The sequence below is a fragment of the Drosophila persimilis genome, unplaced genomic scaffold (assembly GCF_003286085.1).
Source record: "Drosophila persimilis strain 14011-0111.01,24,50 unplaced genomic scaffold, DperRS2 tig00000000-arrow-pilon, whole genome shotgun sequence".
Lineage (NCBI taxonomy): Eukaryota > Metazoa > Arthropoda > Insecta > Diptera > Drosophilidae > Drosophila > Drosophila persimilis.
The window spans coordinates 23,528,316-23,544,780 of NW_020825288.1; the positions used below are offsets into that span (position 1 = coordinate 23,528,316).

Below are 16,465 nucleotides of genomic sequence, written 5' to 3' on the forward strand. Positions count from 1 at the left end.
ACTCTGAACAGGGGGCACCACATACTTATGTATTATTAATGGAGGGAACTTCGACTCAACCGATCGGGTGCTGCCAGTGGAAATATAGTGGCACCTATGTTTCTCTATTGATAATTTCCACAACAATAATATTAAGTGTTTAGCGATAGCTCTATAACGAGCACATAAATCTGTATAGTCCGGTATTTTGGATATTTTTGTGTTAATATTTCTCTATTAATTTGTTTACAGAGCCATAAGCATCTTTGCGCTTCAACTGACAGCCGCTTGAAAATTGTAGAGCAACAACAACAAAAATTTCAGGGTGTGCCCCAGCAACGCAGATTGATTGAGATGTTTGGGGAATACAAACTCTCCAAAATGAAGGGGAAAATATATAATGTAAACAACAGCAACATACGAGTAGGCATGTTAACTAATCGGGTAAATCTTCAATCAATTTTGAAGCATGTTGTGTGGGGACTAACCTTCAACAGAAACTCAATTAGAGCAGAGAATCAGTTGAGTGGAACTAATGTTCCCATTTTTTTGTATTTTTTTCGGGGAGGAGAAATAAATCAAGTCACACAAAATTCCCAAAGTTCATTACTATTTGGTTGTCATACCACTATGACACTTACTGGACACTTGGGTTGATGTGAAAAACTTGGTCCGACGAAGAATTGTAATTATGTTAATCAAGAAATTCTATAGAATTCTTTTTGTACATTATAGTCCAGCCTTAAGTGAGTGTCATACGTATATATTATTTTTGAGAGCGGCAAAAGAGAACAGTAACCGTAGCAGGAGGTAATTTGCATGCACGCATGCGAGCAAATATCCCTCATATTGATCCCCCGTAGCCTTGGGGTAATTTACATACATGCACATCAGTGTGTGCGGGGGGAATATTTTTCAAAAGTCCCTCATATTGATCCCCCCTTAGCCTTGGGGTAATTTACATGCAAGCACGCATACGAGCAAATCAGTTTGTGCGTAGGGAATATTATTGAAAAGTCCCTTAAATTGATCCCCTAGTGCAATGCATTCCCTGGTTACAGTTAAATTGGCAAAAACTGATCCCCCTAGTGGATTTCCCTCGGTTCCCGTCCGTTCCCGCTGTGCGGGCAAGTCACGAGTTCAATAGCCTTCGCTTTTCAATTGCCTCTCTTTTCATTAAACCCCCTAAATCAATGGGAAAATTCAATTCAAAAGAACCGGAAAAACAGTACAGGCTCTGACTAACCAAGCGCCTAAAACCAGCTAAGGCAATACAAATAATAGGGGCAACAAAACGAATCTCAGTAACAACAAAAAGACAAAAACCAACAAGCGCTGAAAATGCCAGAAAGTAAGTGAACGGACAACAGGAGGCCTGCGGCAGCAGCAGCATAACCACGTGGGAAACGAATTCATTCAGCAACAAAAAGCAACAAAAAGAAAACCAGCAAATCAAGAAACGGCCTGCATTTTATGACCTGGCAACAATTACGACAACAAAAAAACACGAAAACGAAAAGAAGAAAACGAAAAAGCTTTCGATACCCTTTTGTAGATCAGATCGGACATTTCTATAAAAAAGGTATGAGAAACAGCGATCTATTAGCATTATGGAAAGTCCACAGAAACATCACAATACCCCCCGGAAAGGGTATGGGAGCTAAAATATCATCTCCAATGACAAAACTGTTTGAGCCTGGTTTAAAGTGGGTGGGGGGGGATGGAGGCATGGAATGTAGATGTTGGCAATAATAATAGCGTGGAAAATGGGTTAATCAAATAATTCGCTTCTCTACGCGTGAGGTAAAACTAAACAACGAGAATACGAAATTGCAAAATAATATTGTGCGAAAAGCTTGGATTATTAGTTTTGGACTGTTTGCCGAGCGGTTAAGCCTAGGGCTAAGCCCCAGCCATATGCCTTTGTTGGCAAATCGCAAACATAATAATGCAGAAAATCGAATACCGATCGGAAAAAGGGGGAAACCAAAAAGATATACCGTTGAGAATGAAGAACAAATAAAATGCACGGCTGCATGCGCCCCGTTTCGTTAAGTGTTTTTGTGGTTTTGACAGGAGAAAACGAGATGGATAGAGGACATTGAAAAATCCCCGAAGCAAACCCTGCCGACAGCACGTACATCGCACCCCTGCCCTGCCATGAGAGCGGATTTCACCTCATCCATCGTCCCCCCCTCCCCCCTCGACCATCATCCGTCATTTGCCCTCTCTCTCTCTGACTCTCTCGCTCGGGCAATTCCCATTTCGATTGCAATATTTATGAAAAAAAGAGCACAATTCCTTTTGTGCGTGTCCGTGCGTGTATCTCGCCGCCTTTGTCCGTTTGGGTGTGTGTGTGTGGGAATTGTGGATTGGGCGTTACGGGATTCCAATTCGTTTGCGTGTCCCGCCTTCTGTTTGCCTTTCTGCCGCCTAATTGAACCGTTCAAATTGCACTATCAGATTAAACAACAACAACAGCAGCAGCAGCAACAGCAGCCACCCCCTGCGAAAGCAGTCCTCCCCCTCTTGAGTTCCCCTTCCGCCTTGTTTGCGTTTGATTTTATTTTTGGCAAAATTTTATAGTTCCCAAGGTACTTGGGATATCTAGCCGGTACTCCAGAGTCGCGTACAAAGGGTACAACAGAAAGGGTTTTTGATCCCCTGATCCCCTGTTTATATGTTTTTTAAATTTCCTGTGATCAATATTAAATGGGATGCAGCCATGGCTGTCGGTACGGATAAACATTGAGATCTACGGGTTACCTTATACCTCAATAGATAGTAGGGTACTACAGGCGATACATTCGTGATTTTGTATTATGAAATCCCAAAAAGATATCAATTTTTCTCCAAAATATGTTTCTTCTTTTGTAGAAGTATCTCTGTGGAAGTATCTCCTGTAGAATAATATTTCCAACCGCAAATGTTAGAGTTTTAGAAGAATACCGATAGGAAATTGCCACTATTATGGGAAAAACACAAACAGTACAAATTTTTTAAAGGAATATTTTACCTTATACCATATACCTCCATAGACAGTACCCCATTTTTCGAATGAATGGATACATTTGGGATTTTGTAGTATGAAACCAACAAAAATATATCAATGTTTATTGGAAATCCGTATTTTCTTTTGTAGAATAACATTTCCATCCGCAAAAGAATATCGATAAGAAATTTCCACTTTTATAGGAAAAATACAATCAGCAAATATTTTATAGATCTTTTCAATTGAATCGATAAACCCTTTAATATTGCCTTATATGTTATTTCAGAGAAGATTGTTTGAATAATTCGCATAAGACCTTTTATTCCCGGAATCAATCCGACGGATGAGATCAGCTTCACGGCATTACAATGGAACTTGAACTAGTGATAATATATGTACCTATACATCCAATGGCATATCTGATATTCGATTGCATGTTTTGTTGAGAATGAAAAAGTCGTGTTTGTGTTTTGCATATCCCTCCGTCAGATTGAATTTCGGAGTACTAGTAGACGACAAGGTTTTGTACTTAAATGCATTAAAAGTCCCATAATATATAATAGCACATATGTAGGTGGATCCAGTGTTTGAAAAGATTTCGTTTGTAGGTTCATTGACAAAAAAAAAACGGTCTTGCTCACTCATACCCAAGCGTTTTGATAAGCCCAAAGGCAGCCCCCGAAAGCAGCCAAGTACGCAAATAGAATCATTATTAGTAAGTTGATCTTGGCATGAATTTGACATTGTGTTATCGTGGTAGAGCTCTCTCCCTATCAGCGGCCTCTATCGCCAATTGCCAAACGGCGAAAAAGTGTCGCCCCGCAGTTCCTCAAAGGAGGTCACCGGCAGCGACACAACCACACAACCAATAACTCATGACGCAACGCAAATACTGTTTTGATTTCATCTGGCTGTTTGTATTATTTATTTTCATGACTTATTAATTTATGCGACACGTTACGAGCCACGACGGGACGGTAGCATCTATTTTCATATTTAATAAGTCTTCAGCTGATTGGGATTTTTCTGCTCGGCAAAGAAATGCAACAGATGCCGTCAAAAGTTGCCAAATTCCAAATCGACTTTAAACTGGAGCAAACCAAAAACACAACATAACACGAATAACTTTCATAATTTGTGTGGCGATCCCGAGACTCAAGACTTGTTTATACCCGAAATTAGCCGATAAGTGGCGGCGGGCCCCACAAGGAGTGGATTTAGTGGCGTTGCCAGGTCAACAAAGTCTTTTTGGAGGAGCAGATAAGGGGCCCTGCCAGCCATTGAGTCGATTGCGCGGGCTACCATTTAAACTTGAACTGAAATGTGATCCGAATCGAGGCAATAAATCTAATACAATCTGGAAAGAGGAAACCCATAGGTTTTGCCAGATTTAACTGCTCTACGAGCGGAAAAAGCAGGCCTGCGAGACCTTTGATACGGATTTCAGTACTTTTTAAGGCATTCCAACGATCTTTAATACCACATGAAGAAACAATAAGAGATAGAAATGCCCTCTGAAGACCTATTAAAATATTCCTCGAGAGATAAAGACTACCCGAGAAATGCAGATATAAAGATAGATGGGCAGATAAGCAGATAGAAAAATTTCAGAAATTTCTTCACTCAAATCTGTGAGATCTGTTTAGGTTATGCTAAGTATAGCACCTATTGCCTAGACGATCTCTATTCGTGTTTTAGCGGGCCTCGTCTTTGATTTGTGGAACTTTTCTTCACTCTATAGTATAAACTTTTATGGCGCGATTTGTTGTTGTCTAATCAACGAACACGTGCTTGGCAATATGATAAGAATAGTGCTACAGCTCTTGATTCGATTCAATTTCGAGTGGAGGAAAGAAATTTCGCTCGTCTTGCTCTCTGGATATGAGAGAACAATCCAATAATAGATGCGTATAATCCAACAATCTACCAAACAAAAGCCTGATAAAGAAATAATAGAATAGAGTTGATTCCAAGAGCAGCGAAATAACCCGAAATTAAGTTCTCTTCAAGTGTTTTGATAAGAAACTGAATTAAATTTCGTCAATTAGAACCAGAACCGCAAGTGGCGTCAAGGTAGTGGCATTCTTAACGAGTTTATCCCTTCGCTTATGGGAAATTTTAACAGAGAATTAACGTGCGTCATAGTGGAACACCGGACCTACCCCCTATGGTGACATTTCGACTTTTCGCTCTTGGAATTCCATGAGAGATTCGCACGAATACCTGGAATACCTAAATATAGAAGGCCTACGATTTGTTGCTTTGAAATTTGTGAGATATAGGGTTTCATTATAGCGTTTGTTACACTTCTTGTAGTAGGAGGAGAACCAATAACAAAATGGGAATGTCAAACCCTCAGGGGGGCAAAAATAGAAACTGTATCCAGTGCCTACATATAGTATTTTATCTGCAATCTGTATTTACTCACACACTTGTTCTGATTTGATTACAGTTTAGTTTATTAGGAGGCCGGGAATTAAGCCCAATTGTTATGCGTGGGGTGTACTTTTGGGGTGTTGTAAGAGTAAACGTGGGCTAATTGCCGTTCGGCCTAATTGAGTTTCTCGCTCGACAATTAATTTGACAATGGAAAAGAGTCGCTGCTAATCGTTTGCCTCGCTCTGGGACAGAGTGAAATATAGGTGAAGAAAATCATCATCATATCAAGGGGGTGTCACGGAGTCACAGTCCATCCGTCCGTTTCCGGAATCCAGGCAGATGGAGACATAATCTTTTCAAAACAAAAAACCACTTTAAAAGATTGCTGAGATACGGAAATCTTGCATTTTCCTGGGCATTTCTTGGAGACATCTGTAAATTTTGCTTTATTTAATCAATTTTAAAAGTTCAACGAGTAACGGTATTGAGTAACGAGAACGAATAAAGAACGAGTAACTTCTTGAAATGGGTCTCATGAAATAGGGAAATTTAGAATGGGTTTCCAATGAAAAATAAATCACAATTACAATTTGTTTTTCCCCCCATTTATCAAATTAAATGAACAACACAAGTTGAGGGGGGGTCAAGGGTTATTCGATTATCAAAAATGTCTTCAAATTACAAGAGATACTCGCAATGAGAGCAATGCTTCTTGGAAGCATTCTTCTTTCAACCTCTATTAAAAACGAAACAATAAGAGAAAATGCCCCTCGATAAATCGAAAGTGAGAATTCAATGAAATAAATCATAATTACAATTTTTTTCTCATTTATCAAATGAGCGAGTACGAGTTCAGGGGTTAAGTGTGCTTGAGGTTAAAGCCATTATAAAATTTCTTTGAATTCTTTTGAGAGAATCTTCAAGCCTCAATTAAAACCGAATCAAGAGGGAATCCCAAATAATTGAAAGTGAGAAACATAATTATCATTTATCAAATGAAAGAACAATACAAATAACCGATCATCAAAGATTTCGTCTGGAAACCGAAAAAAAAGATATGAATTTCCTATTTTGTGGCGATTTTTACAAAGTTTCATCATTTGTGCCCCTTTTTGGGGGCTTTGTTGGGCTTTGTAACCCCATTATGATCCACAGCTGCCCCTGCCCCTGCCCCCCGCAGAGAAACGCCTTCTTTGAGAGCATCATCATTAGATAAGAGCACGCTCTTGCTCTGAAAATGCTAATGGTATTTTTTCAATCGCAACAGCCCAAAAAAAAAAAACGACGATGCAGTTGGACTCATTTTTCATTTCGCTTTCAGATCGGACTGCTCTACTAGTCGTAATAAATAATGGACAAAACGAAAATGAAATTGTATAATGAACGACTCAGACTGGGACCCGGGCCCGACCCGCACGAGTCGGCGGAGAGTTTCTTAAGGTCAAACAATTTTTCATGCAACACCTTGAGAATCAGCGAGGCACCTACAAACCCACCGGCCAAAGGCGCCTCTCAAGAAACCAGTTTTTTCAGTTTCAGGCGTACGCCTCGGTCTTTTATTGGTAATGGATAATGGTAGCTGGGGGAATGAATGGCTAAGAGGTGTGCTGGTGCCAGTGCCAGTGCCAGTTCGGGGTCCGTCAATGGGCCAAAGCAGTAGTCCGGGTAGCGGCAGTAGCGGGTGCCGTATAATTGGCCGGAAAGTAACGTTGACGTTGGCCACTCTTTGCAATTAAAGCTTGGCCATAAACTCGATTCTCAAGCCCAAAAGGTTCTCGGAGCCAGTCCGGACCACAAGGCACCTCGTGGCTTGTGGCACGCAATGTGCCAGAATGCCAAGAATAGCAAATAGCTCACACACACACAACATTATTTACAATGGAAAATCAGGAAAAGGAAAAGCACTTCAAGCAAATGCGTTTGCCAGACCATTTTTGGATACTCTTTGCGGAAATGGGGATGAAAAATTAGACATAAGAGTTTCCTCTTCAGGTGTTTTTCATTCTGATAAAGAAAACCGACAATATTTGCTAGGAAAATAAGGAAAAAGAAAAGTTCTATCTAAAAAGAAAAGATAAGAAATCAGAAACCACACAATCTATGGAAGAAAGGCTATCTTCGAGGGCTGTAGCTTCAGAAGTTCCCCTCAAACAGGCGAGGAATGCAATATTTTCTCTCAAGTGTTTTTGAGTCACTTTTGGTAGGGGGAGTGGGGTGCGGGGTGCGGGGTGCAGTGCCTCTGTATATGGTCGGCAATGCAGTGCAGAACTTTCTCTCTTTTAATAATTTTATTAATTGCCGTCCACACCTCTTTCTTTTGGGCACACATTAACAAATTAGTATTCAATTGGGGGAGCCCATATTTACGATCATTAAAATTTATGGCCAATGTCGGTTTAAAAGGTCATCGTAGAAGACCACCAAATATATGGACCATATCCGAATCAGATACGTACCATCAGGGGCGTAGAGCTCTTCTAATCTAAATGGAGGCTCATAAAAAGGCGAAAGCAAATAAATGAAATGATATTCCCGGGCCTTGATTACGATAAGATAGGAGGATTATCTAAGTCTAGATACTCGGATATGCATTCCTACGCATGCACATATCTATCTATTTATACATTGTATATTATATTAATTTTTTGGCTACTCTGGATGGGGGACGCTGCCTTTTTCACCGACGGACATTTAACACTTTTCGATCCCGTCGGTGGAATGAACTGCTGGAAGAGCATTGGGGTTTATTTATTATTTATATTGCTCTTTCGTTCGCTTTGTTTTGTGCAAATGTCCAGACAATTTAAATTATTTCCCTGCATTAAGGACAAATAAAATATAAGAGAGAGAGGGCCAACGGTACTTCAAAGTAAATGAGTCCGACACGTGTGTGTGTGTGCGTGCAATAAATCACATTAAAAATTAAACGCAAAGAACAACTTTCGAGTGCGTGAGAGAGAGAGAGAGCGGGAAAGAGAGCTACTTTACTTACATTGAGCATCCAGATGATCATCTCCTCGAGGACAATGTCCATGCTGCTGTGGGCACCGCTCAGGGCGTAGTCCACGGGATTGCCGTTGGTGCGATCACCCAGGGCTGCTGTGGTGGTCTCGCGGCGTCGCATCTTAGACGTGGCTGTGGCTGTGGCTGTGACTGTGACTGTGGCGTTGGCTGTTTCTGTTTCCGTCGTTTCTGGGGAGGATATGGTTGGTTTGTCGGCCCCAAAGAGGCTAAGCAGCTCCAGATCCCGTTTGCAGCAGCAACGGCATATGCGCGGCATTTCCAGCAAACCACCTGCGACGTCATCGTCTTCCGGCAGAGAAAGTTGCGCCGCCGGCTGCTGCGGTTGCTTTTCCGACGACCAGCTATTGCTGCGTCTCCTGGTTCTGCTGATGTTGGCGTTGGCACTCATCCCGGCGCTATTTCGGGTTTTGTTTTGTTTTGTTTTTATTTTGTCGAATTAATTAACTTTTTATCGACCGCAGAATTGCAGTGGATTTGGGGTGGCTCGGCCTCGGCTCTTTCACTTGGCCGAATCTCAATAGAATTTTTCACTTCACACACTATAAAATGCCTTTTTCTGGCTATTTCTTATCTGTTTTATTTGCTTTTGGCGCTTTCGTTTTGACCACGAGTCGGAGACCTAAAAAAAACCAGAACAGGCCAGAAAGAAACATGTAAGAGAGCAGATTTGGTAAGAGACCTTTCGCGCGCCGCTCTTGCCTATGTGTGCGTGTGCGTGTGTGTGTGCGAGCCAGTTTCTTTTAGTAGGCCAACAAGAATCGGACGCGGAATACCAATCAGAATGAGAAATCCACGGAAAATGATGATGCCCTTGCGAGGATATCAACTATAAGCAGCAGACCTTCCCACCCCTCTCCTCCTTCCTCCCTCTGCCGCCACGACAGGTATTTTTCTAGCCTTTTTAAATGGCCAGGGCCGCATGCAACGCGTTAAAAAAACAAACAACTAGAAAGAAAAGAGGCCGAAAGTGTCACCTCCTCTCTCTCTCTCTTTGGCTCTTTGATCAAAAATTATTTTTGGCGGCGGCATTTCCGTGGCGGCTCCCCAATCAGAAGGCACTCTTACACACACACACAGACAAGCCGTTAAATGAATGAATTTTTTTATTCTAGTACGCACACAAATTCACTTGCAAATACAACAACAAGGGCCTAACGTTTCTTTATTGCAACTTTTTTTTGACAATATATTTTTTGGTGTAATTTTTTTACGGAAATACATCGGATATTTGTTTGTAGTATTTATAAACTTTAGCGCCGTACCGCTTTTCTGAATTCAGAAAATGTACCCGATTTCAGTTGTTTACTTGTCCGCGAGTGGGTTTGTTTTGGGGCGGCAAGGCCGTTTTCAAATACGCCCGCCTACGAATGTTGCTAGGGCCTAAAAATGTTTTCCGGCAACAAACGAGTGTTGCTAAGGAAAAAAGGCTATGGACAAGAACCAAAACGGGCCAGGAAATAACACGCATGCAATGTAAAATCCACCCCAAAAAACATACCTTTATTGTTAGCAAAGTTGTTGATCAAAGTCGGTAAGGTAAGATTCGTATGAGCGTTGGAATGTTGCGGGGCAGATTTTCCCCATCGAGCATACCTTTCCATGGCCCAGTGGTTCGAGTTCGCTCGGCCGGTTCGATCAAACCAAAGCAACTTTCGTGTAGCCAGAGAGCATGTTGCCGGCAACAATGTAAACCAAACATTCATCTTTTCAAATGAATGGGTTTGAACCCAGTATTGGGAAGGATTAATTTCAATTGTAGCGTAAGACCTAAAGCAGGATGCAGAATGGAGAAATCAACTTATGGAAGATTAAGCGGAATAAATATTTCCAACAAACCTAGCCTCCTTAGGCAAGCAGCCACACCTTGTCTATAATAATACCATGGAATCAGCTGTTCTCGGAGAGAAGATAAAAAGAGAGAGAGAGAGCATCTCCATCTAAACGACAATTATGCAAAAGGGAGAGGGGCTGATAATAACTGGTAGCATTGTGCAGGCTCAGGCTCAGGCTCAGACTCGGCAAATTAATTTGCATGCTGCGCGTTGCTCTGGAGCTTCTGAAACGGCGTGGGAATGCAGGCGGCGTGCTCTGTTATTGTTCCCCCTTACACTTTGAATTTCCGCTTCGCTCTTTATGTTTGGGTTCTGTTTAGTTGCTTTGCATGTCTATCCGTAGACCAAAAAAGGGTTAAAAGGGAATCTTCGAGAAGGACAGGACGTTTACTTGGCACACATTACACACACACACACAGAAAAAAAGCTAAATATGATATATTAATTGTAAAAACCCACGTTTTGCTAGTGCCATTTTCATATTTCACACAATTCGAAGTGCAAAGCGCTATTTTTACTTACATTTTTACCGAGATCACGCCGCCAGCATAGCCGGCGGCACAGATAGCTTCGCCCATGCAACGATAATTTTATATGTTCTTTCACTTCACGATAAAAACAAATTAAGCCCGGATTTGTGAAAATTTAATTTTGTCAATGTTTTTGCTGATTTTTTTCCCGCAGCGCCGCGTTAGTGTTGTCGACCGTGTGACCGACCCTCAGAAATATACCGTCTCCTTTTAAAAATATACCGTAAATATACTGACCAACTCAAGTTCTATTACACATATTCCTAGTTTTTGATATTCCGTCGAATATTAATAGCTAGATAGAATATTTAGCCCTGCCCACACAATTTTAGGCCGTTGATGAATCAATTTTCTTCAAGATTGGTTAGTTTTTAGTCCTTGCTTTTATTGCATTTTGACTAAAACAAGGCTTAAACAAAATAGTTCAACAAAAAAAACAGTGGTAATGTTGCTAGTATTTGAAGACATGATGCGCGCATAGGTCTTTGTATACCCTATTTCGCTCATTTTATATAAAGATTAAACGTAATTTATAAAGACCTTTTCTCAAAATGATATGTTTTAGACATATTCATGTATATTATTAGTATCTTGTATATATTTATCTCGATCCTGATACCTACAGAGCCTTTGATGACAAACATTTTCTCAATTCTATAACATCCTTTTCGCTAGGGTATGACAATTAATGTTGCCAGTAATCATTGTTGTTAACCGGTTATGACGACTAATTCTTGGCTATTCTTTCTTCCGTCGAATATTCCCAGCTATATAGATCTCTTAGCCCTGCCCACATAGTTTAAACAGTTAATGAACCTATTTTCTAGTTGATTGGCTTATTTTAAATACTTGACTTATTTTTCTGCTACGGCGATTGCTTTGATTGTTTTTGCCTTCATTTTGGTTTCTTAGCATGAAGAAACAAACTTGACCCACTCAATTTTAAATTTGAGGTAAATGGCGAAAAATATTACCGATATTAAATTCTTCTTGTAGAGCCATGCCATCTTTCATCTGAAATTAAGAAAAAACACTATATCTTTAACCTGAACTGCGCTAAAATGATCAAATTTGCATTATTTTCAGTGGAATATTAAAAAACCCCTTGTTTTACAATGGGTTAATCGTTCTCCTTCAAGGATTGGAAACCATATTCCTCAATTTGTATATTCAATTTGATCTAAGCTAAAGCCGGGAGTGGGGATACAGGATCTGCAACCTTATTAAACCTGATACTCAAACAGAGTATAGCGGGATATCAGATTTCCCGAAGGAAGCGTTTCTGACCACAAAAGGTACATAAATTCTCGATCAGCACCAATAGCCGAGTCGGTTGAGCCATTTCTGTCCGTCAGTCCCCATGAGCGCCTAGTGCTCAGAGACTCTAAGAGCTAGAGCAACAAGTTTTTGAATCCAGATATATTTTTAAAGCGGAAATAGTCGGCTAATACGACGAACCTATTTAAAGAAAATGTATTACAGTGTATTAAGTGTTATGTTGTTGTTTTTCGCAACAAAGTCTGTACTTTTTACAACAGTATGGCAACTCTCCTCAACAGCTGTTCGTTTTCCAGCACACTGGCAGCTCCATCCATTGGACAGCAAAATCTACGTGGAGCAAAGTGATTTTCGAAATTATGGCAAATAAACTAGAAAAGCATGAGGAGGCGTCTAACGATTGGAATCAGAGTGATGAAGACGACAATTGGGATGACTGGGGCGATGACGATGATAAGTTTGTTCACGTGGAGAAGGAGCAACAGCAGGAAAGCACTGACGACAGAAACAACGCAAAAGGAAAAGAGGAGAAACCACTGGAGCAGCTAACATCACAGGCGGAAACCACAGTTCCAGCTCCAGAACTTTCCTCATCTTCCTCGTGGGGCCTGTGGGGAGGAAAACTGAGCTCTGTCCTCAACACGGCCACCGAGGGATTGGGCAATATAACCACACAAGTGAATCAGGGCTTGAGTCAGATTATAGGTGTACCTGATCCAGAGGAGCTGGCACGTTTGAATGCCGCAGAAAAGGCCAAAGAGGAGACGACCGTCGTCAGTCCCAAAGAAACACCATCAGCGACACCAGTCGATCCCAATCAGGAGAATGCATTTGGTCTGGGTTTCGTCACGAATCTGGGTTCCAAAGTCCTAAACACGGGACTGGACACCCTCGAGGGCATTGGCAAGAAGACCATGACCATACTGCAGGACAACGATCCCAAGTTGATGAACAAAAGGAAGCTTCTGGGTCTCGAGGCGAACAAACCCAATTTGAGTGCATTGCTGCTGGAGGCCAAAAAGGATGCGGATCAAATGGAGGAATCGCTGATGCAGCTCCAGTTGGAAAAGAAAAAGGCGCAACTACGCTTTGAGATTCTCTTCGAGAACTACTGCGGTCTGGTGCACTACGAGGCATTGGAAATCTTATCCAAAGAGTCGCGCCTGAAGCTGGACACGCTCTTGGATGCGGTCAGTGGAAATGCCCTGGCCGATCTGCAAGAGACCATCAACGAGGTGAAGGAACTGCTGGAACTGGAGGATCTGGAGTGCGACAGCGAAGGCGACTATAAGCCCGAGGAGCTGGGCGAACGTCTGTCGGCTACCATAGCAGACGCCGAACTGGGGATTCAATTTGAAGAGGTGGCAAAGTGAGTATCTGCCTGTCCTCGAGGAAAAGCTTTCAATAAACTCTTTTTTCCAGCCACTGGAAGCAGTCACTCACTTGGTTAAAGTCGGAAGAGGCCACCACATCAGATCTGGAGCAGGCCTATGCCAAGAGCATACACGCCCTGAGCGAAGCCTGTGCCTTGGAAATGTGTAAGCTGCACAAGATTGCCGAACTGCTGCTGGTGAAGCAGCATCACAGCACCGCCAATGAGGTCGACGGCATTGTCAATCTCTGCAAGCAATGCAATGGCCATCTCCAGGGTCTCAGCCATCGCTATGCGGCATTACTCAGCAGCAAGGGTTCTTCTTCCCCCGACACTGCAGAGGAGTCCAAGGAGAGGGTCAACACATTCTTTGCCGAAATGTTTGCCGCCGTGCAATACGTCGAGCAGGCCTACAAGCTTTTTACGCCCATTTTGCAAATGGGGGCGGTCTAGCGGGAGATTCTGATTGTTCTGATCTATGAATTTTATATTTGTTGTAACTCATACAATTATTTATATGATTGTTTCGTTAATCTCTCTGTAAGTCTTATTTGTTTTCCATAAATTACTATAAATGTACACAAATTTTGAATCTATGCAGATTATTGTGATAACACATTCCAAGACGACACATTTTGAAGAGTTTGTTTTTAGAAATGATGTATGTATTATGGTAGATCTAAGAAAGAAAGGAATATGTTCCCCTTCATATTACATTCCCCTGTCACAGATCACACTTTTTCAACATCATGAATGCTATGACAATTTTCAAACAAACAACAGATCCGATACCCATCTGAAAACTTACAATTCATTACAATTCAAACAAACAACCGATCGGTTCTGTTTCCAAACAAAAATCAACGTTTTTTTCGAGCTCTAAAAATTGTATTCCAACAATGGCTAATCGCCAAAAGCGAATAGTTATCCTATTGAAGGGCCACACCGCGGACTATGATCGGAGCCAGGCAATGCGTCAGAGTAATTTAAGTCCCATTTACATACCCCCATCGCAGATTGTGATGAAGAACCTGGACTTGCTGAAGGCCAAACTTGAGGCGCCGCACAGATATGCCGGAATTATCTTCCCCGGACCGCGCAGTGTCCAGGCCGTGTACGAGGCACTGGGCAATAATGGTGCGATGCCAAATTGCTGGCGTGCCTTGCATAACTATGCCTTGGGCGCAAGTACCCATAGCAGGGCATACATGACTCTACGAAAGTTTCCGACGCTTGGAGATCGTGTGGTGAGTGCCCACAACCTGTGCGACCTGATTGTGGAGACCATTGGACCGAAGAGAGACTTGCCATTGCTCCTGCCTTACGGGAATGAGGCCGGCAATACGCTGCGTATCCGACTGGTGGCTCAGGGGTTTCGTGTGGATTCTTGTGAAGTGTACGAGAATCAAATCCATCCGAATTTTACAAACGACATGAAAAAGGTGCTCAAGGCCAAACAATTGGAGACCATAGTGTTTCACAGTCTGGCCAGCGTGAGGAGTGCATCGGAGTTTTTCAGCAAATATAAGGTTTCTGTGAACGATCGCAAACTTATTGCTGTGGGAGCTGCTGCCCAAAAGGCCATGGAGGAGGCAAAACTTCCTGTGAGCGCTGTGGTGAACTCCTATAGCGTAGATCAGTTGATAAAAGCCATCAAACAATAATTCAGATGGGAAACTGTTGCCATATTTCATTAAAATTTTAATTGTTTCCATTTCTGGTATATGCACGAATGTAATCGAAATTTTGTTAATGTATCAAGGAAAGACATCGCCAAAACGCATAAATTATAATCCAAAGGGATAAACACTTAAATTTATCGTTATATTTGAAATGCGGATTTGGTTGGTCATTTTAGAATCGTATGGTAACACTGTTATTAACCCTTATGGTGTGTTATTCTAGTATTACTATTATTACAACAGTAAATAAGATAATTGTGCTTATGCGCTTGCTCTACTTTTTACTTATTTAATTTGAATGATTAACTTGCAGCAAATACGTCATGACGAACATAGTTTCCCCAAGCATTTCTGATCAATTATCTCCGTAGGCATACGTCAGAGTGAATAGAGAACTGCTGCCCCCCGAAGGGTTAAAATTGATAGAGCTGCCACCGCCGGTCACTATGGCATCGCACTATAATTCGTTCGTAGTAAGTTATATATTTTTGTCGCTGCTGACATTTCAAGTCAGCATTTGCTTATCCCAAATCCAAATATATTCGAACGAAACAACCATGGCAGCATCTGCAAGCGCCAAACCGCTGTTTGCCTGCAATTTTGAGGTGTTTGGACGCGTACAAGGTATTTCTGGCGACCTGGTTTCACCAGATATCCGCCTGGCCATGATCTAATTCGTTTCTCTTGCCATTTCAGGTGTTTTCTTCCGCAAGGTAAGTGATGAATGGTTTAACTGGCCGATTGACTGATCAGCGGGGTCACTATCACCTAATCTAGCACACGGAGCGCCAGGCAAACAGCCTGGGCGTAAGAGGTTGGTGCATGAACACCAGAGAGGGCACTGTTAAGGGACAATTGGAGGCACCCCTTCCCCAGCTGAACGAAATGTAATGCAGGTTTTTGGATTAGTATTACCAGTCTGATGCTAACTATAGTGTCCCGACACCAATTGTTTTCAGGAAACATTGGCTAGAGACCAAAGGGAGTCCCTCGTCCAGTATCGAAAAGGCAACATTTACGGCGGCCAAGGAAATTCCCGAATATACTTTCAGTGGCTTTTCCATCAAGCGCTAGATCCCAGAACACTTTTCAAGCTAAACACTTCATTTATATTCGGTTTATTTAGAGTTCCTTAAACTATATACATATGTGTTGTGGGTGCATCGACCACCTCTCCTATCCTCCATCCAGTAGACACAATTTCAAAATGTACAGCATATAACGGCCTCTCTCGTCGCCCAGAAGTGCTTCAGCACAAAGCTGCAATTTCAGTCATTCAGTTCAAATCGGCGTCTGAAAAAAATTAACAATATTATTGTAACAAAACAAACCAAATACAAATCGAGAGACACCGCCACAGGGTTGCCTTTAAAGTAGTTAAATAGTTAGCGTTGCCA

The 16,465-nt window shown here is 41.8% G+C and overlaps 4 protein-coding genes across 7 annotated transcripts in view; 3 read left to right on the plus strand and 1 right to left on the minus strand.

The window, feature by feature from the left end:
- The window catches only part of LOC6592105, a 37,892-nt gene extending 27,023 nt beyond the window's left edge, over positions 1 to 10,869 (minus strand). Inside the window, exons 1-2 of one of the 4 annotated variants that reach the window (XM_026984190.1) lie at positions 10,729 to 10,869; positions 8,343 to 8,993 (exon numbers count right to left, since the gene is read on the minus strand). In XM_026984190.1, coding sequence (XP_026839991.1) covers positions 8,343 to 8,762 — 420 coding nt within the window. In that variant the 5' untranslated portion in view covers positions 8,763 to 8,993; positions 10,729 to 10,869. Of the gene's footprint in view, positions 1 to 8,342; positions 8,994 to 9,872; positions 9,892 to 10,665; positions 10,682 to 10,728 lie in introns of those variants that run through there. The other 3 variants (XM_026984193.1, XM_026984192.1, XM_026984191.1) reach the window with 3 other exon arrangements.
- A 1,465-nt stretch (positions 10,870 to 12,334) lies between these two features.
- On the plus strand, positions 12,335 to 13,970 carry LOC6592108 (protein FAM114A2). The gene is made up of 2 exons (XM_002017255.2): positions 12,335 to 13,383; positions 13,437 to 13,970. Exons 1-2 carry the CDS (start codon positions 12,374 to 12,376, stop codon positions 13,837 to 13,839), a joined length of 1,413 nt encoding a protein of 470 aa, XP_002017291.1. The 5' UTR covers positions 12,335 to 12,373; the 3' UTR covers positions 13,840 to 13,970.
- A 282-nt stretch (positions 13,971 to 14,252) lies between these two features.
- LOC6592109 (uroporphyrinogen-III synthase) lies at positions 14,253 to 15,187 on the plus strand. Its single transcript, XM_002017256.2, has one exon. The coding sequence runs from the start codon at positions 14,286 to 14,288 to the stop codon at positions 15,048 to 15,050; it is 765 nt and encodes a 254-aa protein (XP_002017292.1). The 5' UTR covers positions 14,253 to 14,285; the 3' UTR covers positions 15,051 to 15,187.
- Positions 15,188 to 15,583: 396 nt separating this feature from the next.
- LOC6592110 (acylphosphatase-2) lies at positions 15,584 to 16,425 on the plus strand. The gene is made up of 4 exons (XM_002017257.2): positions 15,584 to 15,692; positions 15,765 to 15,781; positions 15,846 to 15,955; positions 16,028 to 16,425. The coding sequence occupies exons 1-4, from the start codon at positions 15,626 to 15,628 to the stop codon at positions 16,140 to 16,142; spliced, it is 309 nt and encodes a 102-aa protein (XP_002017293.1). The 5' UTR covers positions 15,584 to 15,625; the 3' UTR covers positions 16,143 to 16,425.
- Positions 16,426 to 16,465: the final 40 nt, after the last annotated feature.